Source organism: Cannabis sativa, chromosome X (genome assembly GCF_029168945.1).
Source record: "Cannabis sativa cultivar Pink pepper isolate KNU-18-1 chromosome X, ASM2916894v1, whole genome shotgun sequence".
Taxonomy (NCBI): domain Eukaryota; kingdom Viridiplantae; phylum Streptophyta; class Magnoliopsida; order Rosales; family Cannabaceae; genus Cannabis; species Cannabis sativa.
The window spans coordinates 80,020,363-80,043,213 of record NC_083610.1 but is presented as its reverse complement, the minus strand read 5'-3'; the positions used below and the strand labels follow the sequence as shown (position 1 = coordinate 80,043,213).

Genomic DNA, 22,851 nt, shown 5'->3' with positions numbered 1-22,851 from the left:
TCAAATATCTCATAACCTTTTTGGCTGCTTTCCAGTGATCAATTCCTAGTTTGCTTAAGTATCTCTCTAACACTCCAACAATGTACACTATATCCGGACGCGTACAAACTTGAGCATACATTAGACTCCCAACAGCCGAAGCGTAGGGAATCTTTTGCATTTCTTGAATTTCAAGGCTTCCTTTAGGGCATTGTTTAAGACAAAATTTGTCTCCTTTAACGACAGGGGTATCACCTGGTCTACAATCTTGCATGCCAAACCGTTTGAGTACTTTATCGATATAGCTCTTTTGTGATAATCCAAGAATACCCCGAGAACGGTCTCGATGTATTTGAATTCCTAATACAAAAGAGGCGTCACCAAGATCTTTCATCTCAAAATGCTTAGATAGAAATCTCTTGGTTTCGTGCAATAAGCCTATATCATTAGTGGCAAGCAATATGTCATCGACATATAAAACCAGAAATATGCACTTAGTCCCACTAAACTTATGATACACACAATCATCAATAGCATTCATCTCAAAACCAAATAAGAGAACCACTTGATGAAATTTATGGTACCATTGACGGGAAGCTTGCTTGAGTCCATAGATGGATTTCTTTAATTTGCAAACCATATTCTTTGGGTCACCAACCACAAAGTTTTCTGGTTGCTCCATATAAATTGTCTCATCAATGTCTCCATTGAGAAACGTTGTTTTAACATCCATCTGATGTAACTCAAGATCAAAGTGAGCAACAAGTGCCATTATTATTCTAAAAGAGTCTTTCGATGAAACCGGAGAGAAAGTCTCTTTATAATTAATGCCTTCTTTCTGAGTATAGCATTTTGCTACAAGACGTGCCTTAAACCTCACCACATTACCATTTTCATCCCTCTTGGTTTTAAATATCCATTTACAACCAATTGGTTTTACACCTTCTGGTAATGGGACAACTTCCCAAACTTTATTGTCTTGCATAGACTTATTCTCTTCATTCATGGCATCATTCCACTTTTGAGAGTTAGAACTTTTCATGGCCTGATGAAAGTTAATTGGATCATCTTCCATCATTCCAATGCCATCCTCATGTTCTTGAAGATACACTATGTATTCATCTGGATTAATAACATTTCTTCTTTCTCTAGTGGATCGTCGCAAAGGCACTTGTTCTTGAGGTTGTTGAGTTTGTACCTCTGGGGTTTGATTGACTATGTTTGGTTGCTCTTGATCTAAAACTTGATCAATATTAGGAATGGAATCCTGAATATTGTCAAAAGAAACTATTGGAATAGGAATCAACTCATCCTCAAGAGGAGTGGTTGATTCTAAATCCTCCTCAAAAACAAAGTCTTTAACCGTATTTCTCACCCCAAACTCAATATCCTCAAAAAACTTCGCAGTTCCCGTTTCAAATATATTCTTTACTTTGGGATCATAAAACTTGAAACCCCTAGATCGTTCAGAATATCCAATAAAGTAGTTGCTCACAGTTTTGGGTTCCAGCTTCTTTTCACTTGGCCTATAAGGTCTAGCCTCAGCTGGACATCCCCAAACATGAAAGTGCTTAAGACTAGGCTTTCGCCCTGTCCAAAGCTCATAAGGTGTTTTTGCAGCTGCTTTAGTTGGTACCCTATTCAAAATGTAGGCTGCTGTCTTAAGTGCCTCTCCCCAGAGTGATTCTGGTAAGGTTGAATGACTGATCATACTCCTTACCATATCTTTAAGAGTACGGTTTCGTCTTTCAGCAACACCATTCATGCTAGGAGATCCTGACATAGTATATTGTGGGACAATTCCACACTCCTCTAGATATCTGGCAAAAGGTCCTAGACGTTGTTCACCTGATCCGTCATATTTGCCATAGTACTCACCACCACGGTCAGACCTGACTTGCTTCATTCTTTTGCTAAGTTGATTCTCAACTTCAGCCTTAAAAGATTTGAACACATCCAAGACTTGAGACTTTTCATGAAGTAGAAATAGGTACGCATATCTTGAGTAATCATCTATGAATGATACAAAATACCGTTGACCATTCCAAGAAGGTGTAGGAAATGGCCCACAAATATCTTTATGTATCAACTCTAAGACATTGGTAGCTCTTTTCGCACCCAATTTCTTTGTTTTGGTCTGTTTGCCTTTGATGCATTCAATGCAAACATCAAAGTTTGAAAAATCAATTGAATCTAAAATTCCATCAGACACAAGTCGTTCAACTCTATTTCTAGAGATGTGACCTAACCGTTTGTGCCATAAGGAACTTGATTTTTCATTATCTATTTTACGCTTAGTACCACGTGATTCCACATTCAAGGTTTCATTATAAGAAGCAACAGTGTCAAGCAAATATAAGTTGTCATAAACCATAAGTGAACCAGTTCCAACAGTATTTGAATTAATAGATAAACTAAAGCAATTGTTTCCAAATGAACAACAATAACCCAATTTGTCCAAACAAGAAACAGAAACCAAATTCCGTCTAAAAGACGGCACAACAAAAGTATCTAGTAAGTCCAAATAGTAACCAGTACTTAACAACAACCTAAAATGCCCTATTGCTTCCACATTTACCGACTTGCCATCTCCCACATAAATGCTTCTTTCAGCATCATTTGGCTTTCGGTAACTCAGGCAACCCTGCATAGAAACACTGATGTTAGTAGTAGCACCAGAATCTAACCACCAAGTATTTCTTGGTACTGAAGCTAAATTTACCTCAGAACAGACCAAAGTAAGAAATGTACCTTTCTTTGCTCGCCATGCAATATACTTAGCACATTCCTTCTTCATGTGTCCTATCATGTTACAAAAGAAACAAGCATCATCATTATTGGCTTGAGTTTGTTTCTTATGTGCAGGACCTTTATCCTTAGCAGCCTCATTCTTTCTTTTCTTGCCCTTATCCTTAGAGGTGCTTGCCAAATGAGCACTTTCAGTCTTCTCTTGCTTCAGTCTTTCTTCCTCTTGAACACAAAATAAAATGAGCTCATTAAGAGTCCATTTCTCCCTTTGGCAGTTATAACTGACCTTGAATTGAATAAATTGTGGAGGAAGAGAGATAAGCACTAAATGCAAGCAAGTCATCAGAAAGCTCAAGCTTTAGTGCCTTCAACTTTGAAGCAAGGTGAGACATTTCCATAATGTACTCCCTTATGTTTTCCTTGCCCTTAAACTTCATGGAAATAAGTTTCTTTAAAAGAGTACTTGTTTCCGCCTTATCGCTTTTTGCACAGCGCTTCTCAATTTCAGCAAGGAAAGTTGTGGCATCGGTGACCTCCTCGGACACCGCACCCCTAAAAGCCTCAGGTATGCCGCACTTAATGATCATAAAACTCATGCGGTTTGAACAGTCCCACTTCTCATAAATCCTCCTTTGCTCGGAGGTACTGGTATCCGTAAGAGAAGCAGGGCGATCCATCCTTAATGCAAGGTCAAGATCCATGCAGCCAAGAACAATAAAAATGTTCTCCTTCCAGTCCTTAAAGTTATTACCATTAAGGATCGATACCGAATTAAGATTAGCAGATACACTAGCAACAGCTGAAAAAAACAATACAATTACATAAATAACATGCTCATATAAGAATCCAAATAAAACAATAAATTCACATATTGGTTAATCCCATCTCAAGATACCAAACACAACATTAATATTAAGTCTTTGGACAGTAATATTAATTGTAAGCGGTACTCTTGTTGTAGTTATCAAATATTGACAATAAATTATGTCAAACAATATGCAATCTTTGGACTAACATATTATTCACACAAAATTCCTTATAATTATCACACATTTATCACCACAAACATGCATGAAATTCATCCAAATATTAACTCACCTTTGGGTTAGTTAATAAATTTATGAATTACATACACACCATTATCATAATATTTTTATTAAATTAATCTACACAAAAGAGATCACTTTAGTGATATTTTGTTTCAATTAATTTAATTAAATATTAGATATCCTTAATAAATTTTAAAACTAAAATTTGAATTTAATTGTTACTGAATTATTATTATTATTTGAAACTATAATATATTTTAAAATATAATAATAATAATAATAAAACATAACAGAATGCATATGCATTCGCATGACGAAACCAAAAGCATGCAGGTTTATATAAGATTTATATATGTTCAGTCACATATATAATCAAAACTTTGAAATGAATATAATGGGATGGGCTTGACACGAAATCAAACAAAATCAAATACAATAACTTTAATAATTTTTTTTTTATCGTTTAACGATTAACACTGATTATAATCAACCAGTAAAATTCTACCGCCCATACCATTATATATTTCTTAAACGATTTGTCTTTTCTGTCAGAGATAATAAAGAGTAAACTCTTCAATCGCAATATATACATAAAAAACAACTTCAATCGCATATGTTATATATTAACCAGCTATTGAAACCCGGAACAAATTTCCAGCAGTGGGACACATATATATATATAGTATGATTAATTAAATATTCTAAATGCAAAAATAATAATTTAATGGAAGATCAACACTACCATATATTTTCAAGAATTAATTTAAGGATGCTCTTGATACCACATGTTAGGAATACTGTAAAACTTAATTTAGCCCTAATTAATTCAAGAGAATCAAACAATAAGATTAAGGAATAGCGGAAGCGTACCGGAGTCCATAGAATCGATTTTGTAATAACCTTTGATTGGTATGATCTTCCAATTTTTTTTTGCATCAAAACCTTCTCTCTAGAACTTGAGTTTTCTTGATGATGGGGATTCAAGAATACGATATGAAGCGATGCAAAAAATGGGGACCAATACCTGTTTAAATTAATCCTTTTTTTTTTTACTATTTCCAATTTGGACCCTCATCAAATTAGAAATTGTCTAATTGGTATCCACATATTAAAATCATGACAATCATGCCCTTAAGTCATAAACTTTATTCCAGAATAGACCACATAAATTTGACTTATTTATTTGATGACCCAACACACATTTTATGTATACAATTGTGACCCCAATAATTTCTAACATTATAAACTTTTTTTTTTTATGAATCAGGAATTGTATTAGCTCAAAAACAATTGATTACACCCAAATAGCACCCAATGAAGGGCCTAAAATAAAGAACAACTATACAATGATAATATATTTACAAACTTTGAAACCATTGTGTATCTCTCTTTGAAACTTTTTTTGGCCAAAACATCTCAATTCTAAGCTTCAAGTTGGCTTTTAACTCCTTGAGTAGGGCTGGGATTAGTTGCTCCTCTTTGGTCCATAGAACCTTGTTCCTCAGCTGCCATAAGCTGTAAACCGGGCCATAAATTTCTTGTGTACACTTGCAGCTTGAACTTTGACTCTTTGATCTTCCTAGCCATTTAATGATGTTGGTAAGACCTGTGTGTATTGTTCTCCAACCCAGCCACCTTTTGATTTCCTGCAAACATTCCTTAGTTCTCAAACAATCAAAGAAAAGGTGCTCTGGAGTTTCAGCCTCACCACAGCAAAGCAAGCAACTTGGATCGGTGATGATCTTCATTTTGCATAATCGGTCTCTGGTCTTCAGTCTTTGGTGCATTGCAAGCCAGAGAATAAAACAATGTTTTGGAGCATTAAAACGGCTCCAAACTTGCCTTGTCCATTGAAGTTTAGATGGGGTTTGTACCAAAATCTTGTACCCTACCGAGATATTGTATTGTTGTAGTACAATGGACTGATTATTTGCTTTGAACTGGTCCTTGAGCCTCACTAAACACCTCCAATACCAGCTGGTTTGGCTTGGTGTTTCATAGGCCCACCAATCACCATCATGAAGGTAAACACTATTGATCCATCTCATCCACAAGCTGTCTTCTTTGTTAGCAATCGCCCAAATATACTTCCCCATTGCCGCTTTATTCCACGCACCAATATTCTTGAAACCTATGCCCCCAGCAGCTTTTGGTTGACATATAAAGTCCCAAGCAATTGCACCTGGCCCATAATACTCAGCTTTGGCATTCCATAGGAAGTTCCTGCAAATTGCTTCAATATTGGACACAACTTTTTTAGGCAAAATCAGTACTTGACACCAATAAGAGTGAATGGCCATCAATACAGAGTTAATGAGAACCACTCTCCCTGCAAAAGAGAGATTTCTAGAACTCCACACTTGATTCTTGCTGTCATTTTCTCAGCCAGGATCTCACAGTCTTTCCCTGATATTCTTTTTGCACCAATTGAAACTCCCAAGTAAGTGAAAGGCAAAGATTGATGCTGGAAGCCAGATATAGCCATAATTCTCCTTACTTGGTCATCAGGCATATTACTTGTGTACATGGCCGTTTTTGTAGCATTTGGATTCAATCCAGATGTCACAGAGAAAAGTTTAAGGCCCTGTAGTAAATAGTGAACACTCGTGGCATCCCCATTGCAGAAGAGTAACACATCATCTGCAAATGCAAGATGATTTAGTGATATGGCTGCACATCTGTCATGATAGTGGAAGTCTTCTTTGTCTCCTATTCTCCTCATTATTTGAGTAAGGTATTCCATTCCCAACACAAATAAAAGAGGAGACATTGGATCCCCCTGCCTAAGGCCTCTTTTTGACTCAAAATATCCATGCAAAGTACCATTAAACATCAGAGAAAACCGAGGAGTTCTCACACAATTCATGACCAGATTAATGAACTTAGATGGAAATAAGAGACCCTGCAACATTTCCTCAATGAAATCCCATTCTATAGTGTCATATGCCTTCTGCAGATCTAACTTGATAATTCAAGAAGGCTTATTATTCTTCCTCCCATAGTGTCTCAGCAAATCCTGGCAAATAATTATATTATGTCCTATGAATCTCCATTTAATGAAACCTCCTTGATTCAAGGAGACTAAATTAGGGAGAATGAGTTTGATTCTAGAGCACAAAAGCTTTGTTGCAATCTTATAAATCACATTGCAACAAGCTATTGGTCTAAAATCTTTAACTGTGTTAGGACATTTCATTTTAGGCACTAATGTCAAGATTGTAGCATTAATCTCTTTAAGGATATTACCTGATTCCAGAAAAGATGTCACTGCCTGAAAGATGTCATCTCCCACTATCTCCCAGCAATCTTGAAAAAAGAAACTCGAATAACAATCCGGGTTTTCCAAGGAATGTCAAATAGTGCAGCTTTAACCTCATCTTTAGTGAATTGCATCATCAGGTTCTCAGCTTGTTGTGTGGACAAAACCGCACCTCTGCTCAGAAGCTTCTTTAGCACTGGTCTTCTGTTAGTCAAGCTTGTTCCCAGCAAATCCTTATAGTAATCAACAAAGGCTGCAGAGATCAGATTTGGATCATTGATTCTGGTGCCATTCTTGCTTTCTATGGAGAAAATCTGATTGTGTCGTGCCCTTTTCTTAATACTTGCATGAAAATTTGCAGTATTTAGATCACCATTTTGTATCCAAGTAACCTTAGCCTTCTGCTGTAAAAAGGCTGAATAGTCCTGCTGCACTTGAATTAACTTAGCTCTAGCAGCTATTTCTCTATCAATCTTCACAACATCAAAAGGGTCTTGCTGTAGTTGTTGTTGCACATTTTCTAATTCACCCTTAGCTCTCTGTACAGTCGTATGTATATCAGAAACACCAGCTTTGTTAATCTCTTTTAGGACCGGTTTAAGAGATTTAAGTTTAGAGACCACCTGGTACATCTTAGTCCCATATACCCGCTTGTTCCACATCTCATACACTTTGCTTCTGAAGCTCGGGTAACTACTCCACATTTTGAAGTAACGAAATGGCTTCCTCCCCTCAGCTCTCTTTGGATACAAAGACAATACACAAGGAGAGTGATCAAAAGTCCCTTCATTCATAAAATTTGCCTCTGCTGTTCGGTATTGATCTAACCAAGCTTGATTAGCCATGGCTCTATCAATTTTAGACCATATTCTATCTTGCCCCTGTTGTTTATTCGGCCATGTGAAAAAGTTCCCAGTTGCCTTCACATCTTCCAAATGACACTGCTCAACACAATTCGCAAAAGCTATGTCTGGATAATACTTGACTTTATGGTCTATTCTCTCCTCCTTTGAGAGAATATCATTAAAGTCTCCCATTAAAAACCAATTATCATTGGTTGCTAAAGCAGCCAAGTCTTTCCAGAGCATCTCTCTCCCATTTTTATCATTGAAAGCATAAATGATAGTAGCAAAACTACTAAAGGTATGATCCATTGTAGAAATTTTTAAATGAATTAGTTGACTTGTACATTTAATAATATCTACAATGTATCTTACCGGATTCCAAGCAATGACAATTCTTCCTCCACGATGCCACGCAATATTTGTTGAAAAACACCATCCATCAAACACATTAAGATACAAGGTCCCCAATTTGTGAACCTTGATCCTTGTCTCAAGGAGCCCCACAAAGCCAACACCCTGATTTTGAATGAATTGCTTGATAGTTCTTTGTTTTTGAGTGTTGTTGGCCCCTCGGACATTCCAGCAAAGAAACTTATCCATTTCTAAGAGAGGGATCTCCCCCCTCTCTTGTGTTATTCTGTTTTGCCCCAATCTCCACTTCTTGCACATCCTGTTTCTCACCACCTGCTACTGTTAGTAGTACACTAAAAGTGTTCTGCAATTCGGTTTCTGCAGGTGCTTCTTGTGACCTGATTCTTTTCCCCTTGTAACCGGTTGAAAGCCCTCCTCATCAAGCGTATTTTTTTTTTGTTGTCTCACCTGTTATCATTCTTCACTATCCATTCCTTCTTAGCCTGAATTTTCTTCTTGCATTCGGCTGTCACATGACCCATTCCATGGCAATGTTGACATAAGCTTGGCTTCCATTCATACTGTACAATAACAGTAGTGATGCTTCCATACTCATTCACAAATTCAATTAAGCCTGGGAGTTCTTGCTCAATACTGACCTCAATCAACACTCTTGGGAACATAAGCCTTTCTCTTTCTCTTGTAATCGCATCCACCATAATAGGTTTCCCCAATTGCCCAACTATTTTAACAAGGACTTCTCCCCCCCAATATTTGAGGTCTAAGTCCTCTAATTGTATCCAAATTGGCACCATTTTCACATCTTCTTTCTTAATGCTTGAATTCGGGTCCCATGGCTTCATAATGACTGGTTTTCGATTGAAGAAAATATAACCCCCATTCAAAACTTCATCTCTCTGTCCAACAGAGTGAAATCTAATCAAGAACACTCCGTATGTTAACAATTTTACCTTATCCACATTGTCATTCCATTTCCGTTTTGCAAAGCCTTCAAGTACATGTAAAGGTGGATTGGCTCCAAGAACATAACACACCAATGAAGGCTTCCAGTAATTAACCTCATCTTCTATATCTTCTAATTCAATCTTCACAATCCTATCTTGCTGTGAATTCCTAAAAGAATTTTCTAAATTTCTCACAACAGTTGCAGATCTCAGAATAGGAGGAGTAGAGTTCATACTTTTGGCTAGGTTACTGTTACATTGCTCCGTAGCTTTGAGAAAGCTCACAAAGTCGCGTTGCACGTCCTCTTGCCGTTGAATTTCTCTGAGTGAGCTTCGAGGAGACAGAGGTTCTTGAAATAGGTCCGCCTGATTCGAACTCAAACACCTTCTCCCTTGGCTAAATTCGTCTGGTTCATCCTTACTTTCAGTAAGTTCAAGCGGTTCAACCTCATCAGGAAGATTGATTTGAGATTGCCTCTCCATTTGAACACCTCGCTTTCCCTGGTTCTTCGATTTCTTAGCATCAGATTTCAGTTTCCCCCCTCTCTTCGACCGAGTTTTCGCCATGGCTTCAGCAGAGTGCTGCACGACCTAAGCAGAGAGAAAAAACTAATTCTACACAACATTATAAACTTATTAAAAGTAAAAAAAAATACTGAAAAAATGAATAATTATTGGAAAAAGAATTAGAACAACTACGAAATAAAAAAAAAACATGGTTCGAACCAAACCAATCCGTTTTTGAGTGGTTTGGTTTGGCTTGGTTTGATAATTTCATTGATCTGGTTTAGTTTTAAATTTTTAAAAAACCGTAATAGTAGTTTGGTTTGAAAAAATTTAAAAATTAAGACCAAACTAATCTGTGAACACTCTTAATATATTTGGCAAAAAAAATAAAATAAATTGTAATATATATATATAAATAAATAGATGATATATATTTCACCTGTTTTTCTGATAATAATTAAGGTCACCATCCAGTCGCAACTCGTAATTTTGCTTAAAAAAAGTTCCCATGTTATTAGAGTTCGACCACGACGTACGTCGACACAGCATGGACAAGTCATAACTGATTCTTAACTTTATCACGAGGACTTGGATGCCTTATAATGATAAAACTATTTCTATATTGGCACAAAACTATAAGATGACTTGTTAAAAGTTTTTCATGTTATTATTTTGACAAATGCTATTAATATATGATACTACTATATATCAGTCTAATTCAATATCAGTTTCTACTCATTTAAATTTAATTAATAGATAATGTATGAAACCGTTAACCACTTATAGTATTATATATTGCATACTTTAAGGTGCCTAATAGCAATGCTCTATTATATATTAATTCAAAATGTGTGGGATCCTATATTAAAATACAGTAACAATATATAGTATGTCACTTCTTGTAGTGTTTAACACTGTTAGGGCTCGTTTGGAACGTCGTATTAGGTCGTATTGTATTGTATTATATTGAATTGGATTATATATCATATTTTTATATAATACTATGTTAAACTTTAATTTATACTAAAATATTATATATTTAGGTGTTCATAAAAGTTAATACCACATACAGTTTTATATAAAAATATTGCATAAAATACAAATCAATATAATACAATACAATACAATACGACCTAATACGGCGTTCCAAACGAGCCCTTAAGGTATTATTTGCATTTTCCTAATAATAATAATAATATTTATTTTTTTAAAAAAAAACAAAGAAAAAGAAAAAACATGTTAGGTCATCATTGTGAGTAATACTTGTTGGTGTTTTATTTTTAAGTAAAATTGACATCTCGTCTAGCTCATTTCTAAAAAGGATCATATGCTGTGGATTGGAGATTGTGTGATGAGTGAGTATCTATGCTGATTCTATAAGGTGATTGTTCTCCAATTAATTTTGACAGAATTAATTCTTTATATATAGACACATACATTCATACAGAAAATTAAACAAAGGAAACGTTGTACGGATCATATTATTGATACTTTTCGTATAATTCTTCATCTGTTCTGTCTCTACTCTCTAGATATTGCATAAAGGACAACAATATCATGTGAATGCAGTGAAAAATAAAATAAAATTTATATATATATATAAATTAACTTAGAATATTACTAAATATTTTTGACCAACTATCACATTCATTATAGTTATTGATAAAGATCGATCTAAGGAGTAAAACTTGTGTATTAATATATAAGTATATATATTTTGAAAAATTGTTCTTATATAAATATTGGTAATTTGGGGCATAATCTCCTTAAGTGGCCATGTTTTTGCAACTAACCCCCAATTCTAAAATTTTGATAGTAAAACCTCCTAAACTCAAGTTCTGTTAGCACTTAGTCTTTTCCATCCATTTTTAGCTGTTAACTGTCATGGTGGAATGTCTATACGTGACACAATTTTATTAGTCCACGTAAATAAATATTTAAAAAAATAAAAATTAAAAAAAAACCTAACCCCCCTCACGCCATCCTTCTTCTTCTTCTTCTTCTTCTTCTTCTTCTTCTTCTTCTTCTTCTTCTTCTTCTTCTTCTTCTTCTTCTTCTTCTTCTTCTTCTTCTTCTCTGCTAAAAAAGACCCTATAAAACACACCATAGAATTTCAGGTTCGATGATCCTAATCCACATCCTAAAACTTCAATGCATAAAATAATATTCATTCCAAAATACAATTTTTCTTCAAGAAAAAAGGGGTAATGTAACGAACAAACCTCAAATTGATTGCTTGAGATATCAGCCAAGAACTTCAATTGCCGACCCGAAAGGTCCACGCGCTCCAACCCAGTTCCAGAAGCCTCCTGTAGAATCCCAATCACCTCCTCGTTAACCTCGTCAGTCACCTGATCCTCTTCACTCGGCTCCGCCTCCTCCACCGAACCACCGGCCTCCGCCATCTCATAAATCTTCTCCAACCTCTCTTTTGCATCCTTCAAAAGCTTCTCGTACGCTTCATGCATCTCATCCAACTGGATTATCGCCTTATACAACTGTTTTTCCTTCTCTGACTGTTTCCTACACTCATTCTCCTTATCAGCCAGTTGGGACCGCCATTGGAGTCGGTCAACCTCATCCGGTCGCGGCGAGAGGACCAAATCCTCGAGCTGCTTCGCCAGGTTGGCTTCGATATCAGCCAGCTTGGCCTTAGCCACGTCAACGGCCTCGTGGTCAGGCCGGTCGCCGATGGTTTTGAGCACGGATCGAGTCTGGGCCACATCAGTCACAGCACGGGTCATGACCTCGATTAGCTTCGGGTCGGTCAAACAGGGCATCTGCTCGACTAACTCATACTGACCTGCCCCCAAACCTAAAATTCTAGGATGCGGAGGAGTAATCGACGACGTAGATGTGGTCGACGGAGTTGTGGATGGTGGTGTCTGGAAGGGTTAGAAGAAATGGTAGCTCTGGTGTTTGAAATGGAAATGAAAATGGAGGAGAAGATTTGGGTTTCTTGTATTTGGTGGTGTTTTAGAGTTGATCGTAGTAGTAGAGAGGTTGTTTCACCTGTTCTTCTACATAGTGATGATGGTGATAATGGAGGTTTAGGCTAGGTTTTTTTTAGCAGAGAAGAAGAAGAAAAAGGAGGAGGGCGTGAGGGCGTGAGGGAATTAGGGTTAGGTTTTTTTTTTTTAAATTTTTATTTTTTTAAAATTGTTTTTTTAATTTTTATTTTTTTAATTTTTGAAGAAAAATAATTTTTTTATTTTTTATTTTTAAAATAATTAATTTTTTATTTTTTAAATATTTATTTACGTGGACCAATTAAATTGTGCCACGCGTACATTGTGTCTACGTAGACATTCCACCATGGCAATTAACAGTAAAAAATGGATGGAAATGGCTAACTGCTAACAGAACTTAGGTTTAGGAGGTTTTACCACCAAAATTTTAGAATTGAAAGTTAGTTGCAAAAATATGACCATTTAAGGAGGTTATGCCACAAATTACCCTATAAATATTATTAATGCATGAAATGATATACTAGAATGAAATGTCAAATCGATTTGTGTTTTATATTTAATTTTGAAAAGGAAATAGGTGCTTATGTTAATCTTATGAGTGGGGGGAAAAAGAGAGGACCAAACTAGAAGCTCTTCAAAGATTAATTAGTGTTATATATAGTCTTATATATTAGAAGGGCCAATTTTCAAATGATTCAGATTCTCAACTTATATACAATTTGTTTTCAGAGAATGGACCCATCAACAAATATTAAAGCTTGGGGAGAATATAAGATCATAGCCATTTGTCAATCAAATCTAGAAGATTATTCTTTCATAAATGTTATTTGCATATGCCCATGGTGAAAAATTAAAATTGTGTTTTTTATTAATAAATAAATATTTCACTTAGTGTTTTTTTTTTTTTTTTTTGCAAAAAAAATAGACAATCAGCTTTAGAAACTATGCCTATTGAGACTACAAATTTCATGATCAGTTTTTTTTTTTTTTTTTACATTTATTATGTATAAAAGGATGAAAAAAAAGGTCTTTTAATATGGGGGCCCTGTGCAATGGCTAACACTACTAAAAACTCCCTTTTAAGTCCATAAAAGTTGGACTAGATAAATTTTTCGAGTATATTTTGTGTTGAACATGATAGCTCGGGACATAATAAAATGAGTATTTTTCTAGTAATATGACCCATAAAAGATTTTGCTAGTAGCGTCTTTGTGAATGGATCTGTTAGGTTATGTTTTGACGTGACCTTCAAAACCGTCACATCATCTCTCTTTACTATATATTTCTTAGTAGATGATGCTTCCTCTCAATGTGCTTGCCTTCTTGTGGCTCTTTAGATTTCTTGGAGTTGGCCAGTACTCTACTCTACTCTACTTTAGTAGAGCACCAAAAATTTTTCTACTTCTAGAGCAGTGTAATTTTTTTTTCAACCAAATTGCTTCCTTAGCTGCTTCGCAAGCTGCTATATATTCAGCTTCCATGGTGAATATGCAATACTAGTTTTTTTTAATGCTTCTCCAAACTACAGCTCCTTCACCAAGAGTAAATACTGACCCAGATATCGACTTTCGACTATCTTTGTCTAATTAAAAATTAGAATCAGTATATCCCGTAGGATTCAACTCTCCACCAAAATATACAAGCATGAGATCTCTCGTTCTCCAAAGATACTTGAGAATGTGCTTTATATCTATCTAGTGTTCCAACACTACTACAAAATTGAGTTTTCCCAACGGTTAATAAGGGGGTCAATTATGAAAACCGTTGGAAAAAGTAAGTGGAGATTTTTCCCAATGGTTTAAAACTGAAGCAAAAAAACTGTTGGGAAAAACCAATGGCAACGGTGGACAACCGTGGGCAATACTAAATGAATTTTTTTAAAAGAAAACAGTGAATGCCAACAATTTATAACTGTTGGTGGGAATCTTAGTATTCCCAACGGTTGTAAACTGTTGGGAATATTTAGTTTTCCAGTTTACAACCGTTGGGTATACTTAGTATTCCCAACAGTTATAAACTGTTGGAAAATGTTCTTTTTAGTATAAAAAAAAATTCAAATTAAATAAAAAAGAGAACCAAAATTGACTAAAAAATATATAAAAAAGACAAAAAAAAAAAAAAGCTTTTTAAAACTTTAATAACTAAAAAACAGTAAAAAAGAAAAAAAAATTAAGAAAAGTATAAACGTAAAAATTTCTTTGTCAAATTATAAATGTAATGTTTGAAAAAAAAAGTTAGTATTTAGTGTAATTTTTCTAAATAGAAAGAAACACTAAAATATAAATGTAAAATAAACTAAAAAAAATAAAACTAATTAAGTTAGAAACAAAAACATGAAATATGGGTTTGGATAATAGGTTTATAAAAATATGGCATATTAAATACCATAAAAAATCTTAAATGTGAAAAAATGCCATAGAAGGGTGGCAAACCTATAAATGACATATTTTTGTAACTTTTTTACAAAATCTCATATTTCATGTAATTTTCACTTTACAATAAGTAGAAAGTCATCAACATAAAGAACTAGAAATACCACTACATTACCTTAAATGTATTTGTATACACAAGTTTCGTTTTTATTTTGTTTAAAGCCATACTTTTTAATAGTCTTATTAAAGATGATCTTCCAAGATCTAGAGGCTTGCTTCAATCCATAAATAGATTTAAGCAACTTGCACACCTCTCGATCTTCCCCTGGTAACACATACCTTTTTAATTATTCTATATAAATCACTTCATCAAGATCTCTATTTAGAAAAGTGATATTGAGTCCATTTGTCATATAAAGAAGAGATTTTTTTTTTTTAACTTCAATAAGTAAATATTGTAAAAAATAAAAAAAATTAAGTAGGAAAAATATAAATGTAAAATTTATGTTGTCGTATAAATGTAAAGTTTAGAAAAAAAAAAATAAATAAGGCACAATTTTTTGTAAAAAAATTACATTTTTATGTTTAAAGAATTTCTTTTACATTTTTATAGTTTTTCATAGAAACAATACAATAAAAAAAAAAAAAGAAAACTACATAAAAGTAACATGAAAATAACATATACATAACATCAAAACAACAACAAAAAAATAACATACAAATAACAAAAAATTAACAATAAATTAATAAGAGTACAACATAAAAAGACTGTATTTTCTATAAATAAGATCAAAAAAATCATTTAAATATTTTAAATTTTGTGAAACCGTATTTTTGTAATTTTTTTGTTATTTTTGTGTATTTATGAAATAAAAAAAAATGAGTATTTGGTGTAATTTTTTTTTATTATTTAATAGGAAGGCCCTTCTTCGTTTCTCATGATGGTCCAAAAAGCTAAGGCCCATATTTGTTTCTCATGAAGGCCGAAAATGACGACTTTCCTCGTTTTTCACCAACCGAGTACTGAATTCTTCGTCTTCTAGTTCCTATACACTTCACACTCACGGGGCAACTGTCCAAATCCGAAAGCTAGCTCAGGCGTCGCGTCTAAGCAAAAACTACCCACCTGATCTTTTCTTTCATGGGTTTCTTCACGAAATCAACAAAAACCCATCTCTCCAATCTTCCATTTTATTCATAGCATGCGCGCAACGAGCCCACGCGCCACCTTGCCTGCCCCTTCAACACAAACTCGTAAGTAAAGAGTTGGCCTGGCGTTAGCGTCTTCCATGGCTATTGTCAACTCGGAGCGGTTGTTTCTTCTTCTTCTCGTGGTTGTTTCGGATATGTTGGTGCTGAGTATGGGGGTTTACGTGTCCCCGCTGAGCTCAGAGAAATCTTACGTGTCAGCCGTTGGAGACCCAGGAATGAAGAGCCCAAATGTCAGAGTTGGTTTAGAAGCTTGGAACTTCTGCAATGAAGTTGGAGCTGAAGCTCCTGGTATGGGCAGCCCTCGAATGGCTGACTGTGCTGATTTCAATTGCTATTCTCCCAGTGCTGGTATGTTCTCTCTCGTCTTAGTATAATAGAACTCAGAAGTAATCAGGTTACTAGTTTTTCTCAATATGAAAGAAGTGATTTTTTAAAAAAATAAATAAATAAATAAAATAGAGTATGGTATAAGAAAGTGAAAAGTAGTAGTTTGGTAACTCATAATTGACTGGGTGTACTATATTTTAGTAATTTGTTTAATCCATGTATTATGATTTATTAAAGTATTTTTCATGATGGTTACTTTAATTTACTGATGATATTGTTAAATTTGATTCTTATCAGTTTTTCAAATGGTTTTTCTTTTATGTGTTTAATTTATATTATTGAAAAACAAATCTGACTGGTAAGAGTTTAGGTGTTGTACGATTGCATTAGATGTGGTACCTCTTAATTGGTAGATATTTTTCATATTATTTATTAAATCAATTTGTGTGGGATCAGATATTGAATGCAACAATAACGATATGCCACGTGTTGTAGTGCTTGACATATTCAGGTGTCACTTGGCATTTCTCATGTGATTATGTTTTATTTCTTGACTCTGTACTTAGATCATGTAAGACAAACATCCCATTTAAGAAACCAAGTTGTTTCCTTTGTAGTTTGCCAAATATATAGAAATGAAACAATTGTGTTCTTACTGCTTAATAGTTAATAGGTCTCTGCTTGACTTACTGTTAAATAATTTGAACTAAGAAATCTATGTTCAATAAAGCTTAGATTAACATTGAATTACCGTATGTACATTAAAAGTAGCCAACTCTTTAGAGACTTTTTTTTTCTCAGAGATGATTGTCGTTTTATGTCTTCATTACCAGATTCTTTGGATATCACCAATATGAATGGACGAACATGTCGAATGCAAAGAAGAGTAAATGAATCAGACAACAAGTTAAAAGCAGGTGATGAGTTTCCCGCAACGAGTTTCAATCCATATCCGGACCCTGACTTGTATGCAGTAGAAAAGGAACTTTATCTTGGTTCGCTTTGTGAAGTTCATGACTCCCAGGATCCATGGCAGTTTTGGATGATTATGCTTAAAAATGGAAACTTTGACAAGAACACTACACTTTGTCCTGAAAATGGTAAAAAGGTCAGCAAAATTATAACAGGCAGAAATTTTCCTTGTTTTGGCAAAGGGTGTATGAATCAACCACTAATTTATCACAATTACTCGAGGTTGTTTTATTCCAAGATGCAACCATTGTTCTTAAGTGGGAAATTTTTCGGAACTTATGACCTTGATGTGGACTTGAGCAAAGGTGTGGGGAACAATTCCTACTTTTCAGTATCATGGGAAAAGAACTTGACCTCAGGAAGTTGGATTTTCTCCCATAAACTGACAACATCTCAAAAGTATCCTTGGCTTATGTTATACCTGCGTGCAGACGCTACCAAAGGATTTAATGGAGGTTATCATTATAACGGTCGTGGTATCATGAAAAAGGTTAGTTTTTTAGTGTTAGTTAGTTCAAATGGCATGTGGAAAATACTTTTGCTTAATTATCCTTGCTTATGTTTTTTTATTTCTCATTGTGTTCTTTTGTGAATCAAGTTAAGAAAGAGCATATCATAAATCCAGAATTTTCATGTTTTCAGTTGCCAGTCTCTCCAAATTTCAAAGTAAGATTAACACTCAATGTTATACGCGGTGGAGGATCCAACAGTCAGTTTTATCTCCTAGACATAGGAAGCTGTTGGAAGAACAATGGAAAACCATGTGATGGAGATGTTCTCACAGATGTGACTAGATATAGCGAAATGATCATAAATCCAGCTACCACAAGCTGGTGTCGTGCTGATAACCTCGTCTCCTGTCCCCCCTACCATGTTACTGTTTCGGGTGAGAAGATATACAGAAATGACACGTCGAGGTTTCCATACTCTGCTTATCATCTATACTGCAGCCCTGGGAATGGGGATTATTTGGAGGCACCATATGATATATGCGACCCTTATAGCAATCCACAAGCACAGGAACTTGTACAGATTATTCCACACCCCGAATGGGCTGTCCATGGCTATCCTGAAAAACAAGGTGATGGGTGGATTGGCGACTCTAGAACTTGGGAGCTTGATGTCGGAGGCCTTTCTAGTCGTTTGTATTTCTACCAGGTATGATCATTTTCAGCTGAAAACAATTTTCTTTTTGCCCTTACAAGTATTAGATTACTGGATTATGTTCATTTGTATTAAGTTGGTGCCAATGAATTTTGATTTTGCCAGGATCCAGGAACAGAACCAGCAAAGCGAGTTTGGTTTTCGCTCAATGTTGGAACAGAAATCTATGTTAGTCGTAATGGAGAGACGGCGGAATGGACTGTAAGTGATTTCGATGTACTTGTTCCTCAAGAAGCTGATGATAATGGTTTTAGCTTCGTTTAATTCTGTTCTTATTTTCCACATAGCTGCTTCAATTGTTTATTGTTGAAGTTATTTTTTAACTGAACAAAGACTTGGTCATATAAACGTATAAGTAATAATATGTAATAAAATAAGGTGTTTTGTTTTTCTATTATGGAAATACTGTATATGGATTAGATGTTATACAAAAATAATGTGTTGCTAAGTGAAACACATGTCATTAAAATTTAAAGCTGATCAATTCTTTAACTGAGCATATGAATATGACCACGACTTCTCCACCGCCATTGCCATGACCACCACCTTCGTGACCACTTCATGTATCGAGAGAAATGCTACAAGGGTATCGTCAAAGAATTTCATATGCATTGAGAGGAATGCTTCACAGAGCTCCATTTCCTGAGCTAATTAAACTGTTTGCAGTTGCACCAATAAAATTAATAGGCCAGTTTACTTAAGTTTTCAAATTGTATTTTGGCCCTTTTTCATAACAATTTGTGTAGCTTGATTCGTTTTATTACTGGCCATCGTATGAGTTTGTAACTCTCTTTACTCTTTTGTTTATGAGTAAATAAAAGAAGGGGAAGTAGAAGTTGGATCAAACTTGCATATTTTAATTTTACTGCATCACAAAAAAACTTGTACATGTTATTCTTAAACAAATTAAGTAATACATTATGCATACCATTAAAATTGATAATTATTTGTGAAGACAAAGAATAACCAATAAAAAATAAAATAAATGCAGATAAATTAGGATTTTATTCAATTACATAGTCAAAGATAAAAGAATATAATTAATAAAAAAGCCTTATATAGGCCACTAAAAAAAGACTAAACTAACCCTAAATAACTATTTAACACTCTCCCTCAAACTCACGATGTTGCTGTACGAAGCATCGAGAGTGCCTAAAAAAAATGAAAACGAGAAATCGTATGCAACTTAGTAAAAAAACCAGCAAGCTTCAACGAAGAAGGAACAAAAGACAAAGTATTGGTAGACAACTTAGAATGGTAATGAGTAAAATGACAATCAATCGCAATATACTTGGTGTGTTCATGAAAAACCGAGTTGTGAGCAATCTAAATGACACTTTGATTGTCACAGTACATAGAAGTAGGACAAGAGTGAATAACACCCATATTTGCAAGTAACCATCTCAATTAAATAATCTCTTTTGTAGTAGACGACATAACCCGATACTCGGCTTTCATAGAAGATTGAGAAACAACAAAGTGCTTCTTGCTCTTTCAAGAAATAAGAGAATCTCCCAAAAGATACAAAAATCAGTGACAAATTTTCGGTCTGTGGGATCACGATCATGATTTGCATCACAGTAAGTTCACAATTCCAGAGAAGAGGTCAAAGATAGTAGTAGACTCTAAAAAATGGTACCTTGAAGATACCATATAATGTGAAGAATAGCAACCCAATGAACAGTAGTAAGAGAAGCAAAAATCTAACCAAAGATATGAATATCATATGCAATGTCTAGAGGAGTAATATCAAGGCACTTATTTTGATCTCACAAGAAATTTCTCATCTCTTTGATTTTTCTCTCATGTTCTTAAACTTTAATAATAATAAAATTTCTGATATTATTTTGCTTTGCCATTTTTTTTTTTCTGGTGAGTTAGACAAATTAAAATGATTTAATTGTGGGATTTTTGTTTTAACACTCTGTGATCTAAATGATTGTATTTTTGAGTGTTTGCCAATCATCTTGTTATTGAATAACATTTCCCAGAAAATAAGTTGTCCAAGCAAACCCGTATTTGGCTATAATCTGTTACCTTCATGGAGTTGCTCATAAGCATATAATTATTCAAGAGTTGAATGCACAAATCTAGTAACCAATTTTATCCCAGTAATGGTAATTAAGTGAAAATTACATATTTGATGAGTTTTCATGCAACGTGTAAATTTTTTCAACGAAAAATTTTAAAAAAGAAAAGTAATAAATAACGTAACAGTAATAGAAGTAGAAGTAGAATCATCAATTGAAATGTACCATTAATATTTGTTTAATAATTTCTTCCATATACTTCTACTACTGTCTCGATCTACGCAACGGCAGTCCAATTTTAGATCTTCTCTCCCGAATCTTTACTATATTCACCCATACCCATAAAGGCAATCTCAGTGTGTAAAGGCTTTCCCCATCTTCTTGAGAGTTTGTGTTGTAACGATACTCATCACCATCTCTACTCAGATTTACTCTGCAGAAAATGCAGCGCATATCTTCTTCCAAAACTCTATTAATGCATTTACTATGGAAGGCGTGACCGCAATTAGGGATTATTGTAATCTCTGAATGATCTTGGTATTCTTCAAAGCAGATCTCGCACCTTAGAAAGCCTTCTTCAATCTTGACCAAATTCCTCACCTCCCAGTACTGTAACGTAGGAAACCTCCTCAACACTTCGGGATTTACATCGACTGGACCAGACGACCTTACGATTAACTGAACACTTTCTTCACCGCCGACAACATTGTTCCCAGCTGGTTCATTGTCGGAGTTGTATTTGAGGAGCTCCCGTATCAAGAGTAGAACGAGCAAAATCAAGATTATGACTAGGATGAACATCACGAATATATTCTTTTCGATCCACCGTGAAGTACTGTTCATCCGATCGCCATGGTTGATCACGTTGCTCGAGTTTCCCGGTGACGCTTGTGCTCCGATGTATGCTAAAACGAGCAAAATCAAGATTATGACTAGGATGAACATCACGAATATATTCTTTTCGGTCCACCGTGAAGTACTGTTCATCCGATCGCCATGGTTGATCACGTTGCTCGAGTTTCCCGGTGACGCTTGTGCTCCGATGTATGCTAAAACCGTCGTGAACACCAAAAATAGGTAAAGAAGAGTCTTCTTTTCTCCTTTCATGGTTCGATCTTGAATTTGGGGTGGAATTTCTGTGTTTGGGGTTCGATCTTGATTTATCTTAACGTGTTTGGGGTTCTATGAATTTCTGTTAAGACTCTGTATTTATAGTGTTGAAAAAACAAGTTTCGCGCGCTTTTTTATTTTACAAAGAGATTGAATATTCCCAAGAATTCGTTACGAAACCGTTAGGAACTACTACAGTACCTAACTCTAACTGATTAACTTGGTGGTGCGCTCTTTCTTGATTGGGCTTGAACTGAAGTCATAGTCCAGCCCAATATTGGCCCAGTGTTACTTTACGCTCAAAAGTGATATAACCACTCGGCCCAAGACGAGGAAAGGAAAGCTCAGACCAAGCTAATTCTGTTATCTTCGTAATCATGTCCTTGGTTTGATTCAAATATTGCATATATAATAGATGAAAAATAAAAGGAAGGAACTCCACATGAAATACCTAAAATCACTCATTTTTACGTTTTTATGGAATTTCTCCTTTTTACATTTTACGGGCTGGTATTTCTTTTGAGGAAAAATAATATTATTTTCGTTTGTTGTAACATTATACGTACTATATTTCTGCAATGAAAAAATAATGTATTTTTAGAACAATCCAAAAATAACGGTAGAAAATGAAATCCGTAAAAAAGTAAAAAAGAAATTAGTATTATGTAAAAATGTAAACTTTTTTTTTTTTTTTGAGTATTTCTAAAATAATCTCAAAAATAAAGCTCTCCCTCCTAATTTTCTATTTTTTTTTTGAAGAAACTTATTCTCTATCTTGATTTCCTCCAAAAATAAAAATAAAACTAATGAGTAATGAGGAAAGGAAAAAAAAGAGAAAATTATATAAATATCTTATATTGAATTATTTATGGAATAATTACATAAGGCACAATTTTTTATAAAATATTTATATTTTTACGTTCAAAGAATGTTTTTTTACATTTTTATGGTTTTCTAAAAAATAACACGAAAACAACATAAAATCAACAAGA

At 34.6% G+C, this 22,851-nt stretch overlaps 4 protein-coding genes across 5 annotated transcripts; 1 reads left to right on the top strand and 3 right to left on the bottom strand.

Moving 5' to 3' along the window:
* Nucleotides 1-7,067: 7,067 nt before the first annotated feature.
* On the bottom strand, nucleotides 7,068-8,480 carry LOC115696375 (uncharacterized). Its single transcript, XM_030623278.1, has one exon. It carries the CDS (start codon nucleotides 8,478-8,480, stop codon nucleotides 7,068-7,070), a length of 1,413 nt encoding a protein of 470 aa, XP_030479138.1.
* A 2,937-nt stretch (nucleotides 8,481-11,417) lies between these two features.
* Nucleotides 11,418-13,564, bottom strand: LOC133032727 (plant intracellular Ras-group-related LRR protein 1-like). The gene is made up of 2 exons (XM_061106956.1): nucleotides 11,926-13,564; nucleotides 11,418-11,794 (listed from the first exon to the last, which is right to left on the bottom strand). Exons 1-2 carry the CDS (start codon nucleotides 12,481-12,483, stop codon nucleotides 11,783-11,785), a joined length of 570 nt encoding a protein of 189 aa, XP_060962939.1. The 5' UTR covers nucleotides 12,484-13,564; the 3' UTR covers nucleotides 11,418-11,782.
* A 2,420-nt stretch (nucleotides 13,565-15,984) lies between these two features.
* On the top strand, nucleotides 15,985-19,153 carry LOC115699738 (uncharacterized). Its single transcript, XM_030627278.2, has 4 exons — nucleotides 15,985-16,604; nucleotides 17,417-18,045; nucleotides 18,198-18,713; nucleotides 18,825-19,153. The coding sequence occupies exons 1-4, from the start codon at nucleotides 16,334-16,336 to the stop codon at nucleotides 18,981-18,983; spliced, it is 1,575 nt and encodes a 524-aa protein (XP_030483138.2). The 5' UTR covers nucleotides 15,985-16,333; the 3' UTR covers nucleotides 18,984-19,153.
* LOC115696381 (putative RING-H2 finger protein ATL35) lies at nucleotides 19,086-22,029 on the bottom strand. 2 transcript variants are annotated; one of them, XM_030623284.2, is made up of 2 exons: nucleotides 20,975-22,029; nucleotides 19,086-19,584 (listed from the first exon to the last, which is right to left on the bottom strand). In XM_030623284.2, exon 1 carries the CDS (start codon nucleotides 21,854-21,856, stop codon nucleotides 21,014-21,016), a length of 843 nt encoding a protein of 280 aa, XP_030479144.2. In that variant the 5' UTR covers nucleotides 21,857-22,029; the 3' UTR covers nucleotides 19,086-19,584; nucleotides 20,975-21,013. The 2 variants fall into 2 exon arrangements, with proteins under 2 accessions (XP_030479144.2, XP_060962938.1); XM_061106955.1 differs by lacking the exon at nucleotides 19,086-19,584 and having other exon boundaries at nucleotides 20,801-21,584; nucleotides 21,720-22,029.
* Between the last annotated feature and the right edge of the window lie 822 nt (nucleotides 22,030-22,851).